Raw genomic sequence first — 3,605 nt, 5'->3', positions numbered from 1 at the left:
AATAGCTTGGGCATGTTTACGAACATAAACCAGAGCAGAAACTGGAATTGCTTTGGTCAACATTAACAGCTTAGAGATAGATAGTCAGGTCAACGGTTGTGGGATGAATGAAAGGAAAAAAAGATCAGCACTGTATATGCACTGGACGATATTTTGACCATGCACACTTTAACTTAGAACAGCATCACTTAGGAGTTGAAACCACCTAGTGCAAATCTGAAATACTACTACATGCATTCAACATTTCCACCCGTAACTACATACAGTCGACTTCCCGACAAAAAACAATAGCAGGCTAAACTCACAGGAAATAACAAACAGCCTGCACCTTAACACCACGGGTACAGTAGGAAAAAAGTAAACAGAAAGAACAAGAATTTCATGACAACAACACGACAAGCTAGTTTCTAATTAACCTGCAACTATACTTTATTTAATTTTAGGAAGGCCATGATGACACACAACATCTTCATGCATTAACCTAAGATTACACTACTCATGTTGCAAACTCAGAGACATGGAACTATTGTCAACATTCATGCATTAACCTTGGGCGCCCATCCAGCAATGAGGTACTCCTTTTTTGCACGCTTGCAGGTCTTTACAAATGATTCCCGAGAGAAAAGCAACCATAGAAAGATCAAATAAGATTAGATGATTTTTCTTTCATAGATAGTGACATAGTAAGAAGAAGGTACACCTATGAAAGCATGCACTAAGGTACTCGTACAAGATACACTGTTTTTCACCAGAGAAAACTAAAATGTGGAGAATATAATTGACATGCTAGTAGTTAAAACCGTGAACACATCATATCATGATTACAGGAATAACTCCATGCTACTAAACAATATCTCCTTAGCTTTCCACTATTTTATCTTCCCACAAAATTTTAATATACTTCTATTCAGTAATGCATTGATAAAGATCGATCATGAGGATGGTGCACTAAAATTATCAGCTACAGCGGAAATTTATTATGATTTTTTTATTGACTTGGAATTTCTCATTCAACATAACTGAAAATTAAATTAGAGAATATGATTAAATGAACTTTGGGTTATCTAAAGATTATTGTCCCTTAGTTATAATATCCATGTTGCAATTAGAGCAAATTAAGAAAGAACATATTTCAATTTTGCACAAGAAACAGTGTTTTGGATTTTGGGTACTTGAAATTTAAGTCTTTAGTAATTGGATCCATATTCTATGGAATGTATAGAGTTTAGTCAAGGCATATGGAAAGAATTTGGGAGCAGAATCTGGTGCTAAGAAGCGGGTCTTTTGAAAAACTCCTAAGCGGGTGCTAAGAGGTGCGTAAACAGTTGAGATAGGTTAGTAAGTTTTTGGCCTATGGTTAGCAAGTTTATACTATGTTAGAGCATCTTTAGGAGTGATATCAACCTAACATCAAACACCAACAATTTGGCGTTTTTTCAACTTCAGGAGAGTCACATGTTGATGAAAACACAAAAAAAACACCAAACCAAACACCAAATCGGCCAATATTTGGTTCTAGGTTTGGTGTTGTATCAAATCACTCACGCGGTTTTGCCAACACCACGTGGGCTTGGGCTTCTAATTGGGCTTATATGGCGCGGTTTTGCCAACACCGCCTGGGCTTGGGCTTCTATTGGCGCGGTTTTGCCAACACCGCGTGCGTTTTTTCTGAAAATTAGAACTGTGGTGCATAGAACTTGAGAAATTATGAATTGTGCATAGAAGTTAAGAAATTAAGAATTGTGCAATTGAAGAAATTAAGAATTATGATCCAAAATCGAAAAAATTAAAGAAATTAAAAAATTAAGAATTGTGTAATCCAAAATCTATGATTATGATATAATATCCAAAACCTATCATATTACATAAAATTTATTTAGCTCTCTTCTTACGCCCCTTACTACTCGATCCCTCTCCTCTCCCTTTTTGGATATTCCTAAGCTGCTCCTCTAAGTTCCTAACATGAGAATCAAGATCTTCTCTGTCTGCACGAAGGTTAACTACCTCAGCCTGAAGTTCCTTATATCCCTGATGTTGTTGCGTGTAGACCTGCTGAATATCCTCATATGCTTTTCGAGTCTCGTCATACGCACGTTGGGATTGCTGATATGTCTGAGAATATGTCTCTTCCCTTTCTTGGCTATAATGATACACGACAGTCCTCATCCCATCAAACATACAAATCTGGTTCTCATATCTTTCCCGAATCTCAGCCTAAAAATCCAAGAAAATACATTGTGAGTACATATTATATATATAATGAATAAGAAAAATAAAATAACTAAACCCACCGTGGTATACTGATCAATCTGTGGCTCTAACTCATGGCAACGAGCACGAGGCACCTCAGGAATGGAAATGTAAGTAGCCTCCCCATCAGGTCCACACACGGCAAACATTTGAGGATTACTGGCAGACACAAGAGCTGGATGATATGCATTCAGAGGTTGTGGGTTGTAAACAGGCTGTGGCGGATGAGGAATACGTAGCTCACATCTCATCCCTTCCAGGCCCACAAACTCGAAGTTACTAGCCCAACCAACAGGGGGCAACAACGGACCCATGAAGACACGGTTCCACCATTTATAATACTGATCAGCAGTCTGCTCAACAACAAAAGAAGACGCATCTGGCCAAGGACCACCATTGGCATGAACTTCATGAACTTGAGTTCTATCCATGACTTCGCATCAATAACATCTGGCATGGGAGCACATAGAACTCCATAATGTCCAATCATCTGCCTCCAACATCTGTCGCCACAGTACCAAACCTTACAGTCACGTGCGGCAAAAATAACTCTGTGATGTGACAACACACTAGCATGCTGCACAAGTGGATCGTCAAAGGCAGTAGTCAAACGCCAAGATCTCCACTCAATAGATGACAATGATCTAATATCAATCTGAGCACGAGCCATACAGACATTATTTCTAATCGCCCCCTGTTACGAGTCAACTGAGTCCCTGACCAACTACCAAATCTAGGGCGCGTATCAGCTATCATGTCTATGTTAGGACAAAGAGTTCGAAAGTACTCATAAAACCAAATCTCTAAAAGTCCTGTGAATCCTGCAATCTGAGGACTTCTACTTCCAAATGTCTATGAAGCTTTATCTAACGTCGCTATCAATGTGGCATATATGAGCTACCCAGGTCATAATCTCTCATAGCATGCAAATCAGATACATAAGCATAATATCCCAGTCGTACTGTAGAATGACTATTGGAAAACAGAACATGCCCAATAAAAAACATCAAAAAAGCTCTAACATATACATCAGCACCCTCACTACCAGGTAGAACAGTCAAAGCTAACTCCACTCGTGTATCAGGATCCAAGAGGGGTTCCATATATGCAGTTTTAATATGAGATAGCTTAATACCAGAAGAATCATTAACATCTGCATCCAAGCGAGGAAAACTCATAAGCATACTATCCATATTCTCATAATTTGTATGAAAAGGTATCAGTTGGCCTATACCGATACTTAACCCAGAAATCATAGTGAAGTCTAGTGGTGTGAACCCTAACTCCGCACAAGGGAAATGAAATGTATGAGTTCTACTCCACCATCTTTCTACTAAAGCTATGACCACTGCCCA

At 38.8% G+C, this 3,605-nt stretch overlaps 1 protein-coding gene across 1 annotated transcript; it reads right to left on the bottom strand.

Annotated features, from left to right (window-relative positions):
- Positions 1–536: 536 nt before the first annotated feature.
- LOC147522749 (uncharacterized) lies at positions 537–2,564 on the bottom strand. The gene is made up of 3 exons (XM_086568418.1): positions 2,292–2,564; positions 1,963–2,214; positions 537–599 (listed from the first exon to the last, which is right to left on the bottom strand). Exons 1-3 carry the CDS (start codon positions 2,562–2,564, stop codon positions 537–539), a joined length of 588 nt encoding a protein of 195 aa, XP_086424544.1.
- Between the last annotated feature and the right edge of the window lie 1,041 nt (positions 2,565–3,605).

This window comes from Coptis chinensis, chromosome 1, assembly GCF_015680905.1.
Source record: "Coptis chinensis isolate HL-2020 chromosome 1, ASM1568090v1, whole genome shotgun sequence".
NCBI classification, from domain to species: domain Eukaryota; kingdom Viridiplantae; phylum Streptophyta; class Magnoliopsida; order Ranunculales; family Ranunculaceae; genus Coptis; species Coptis chinensis.
Note: the sequence above shows the minus strand (reverse complement) of the source record. Positions and strands in the feature narration are given on the sequence as shown.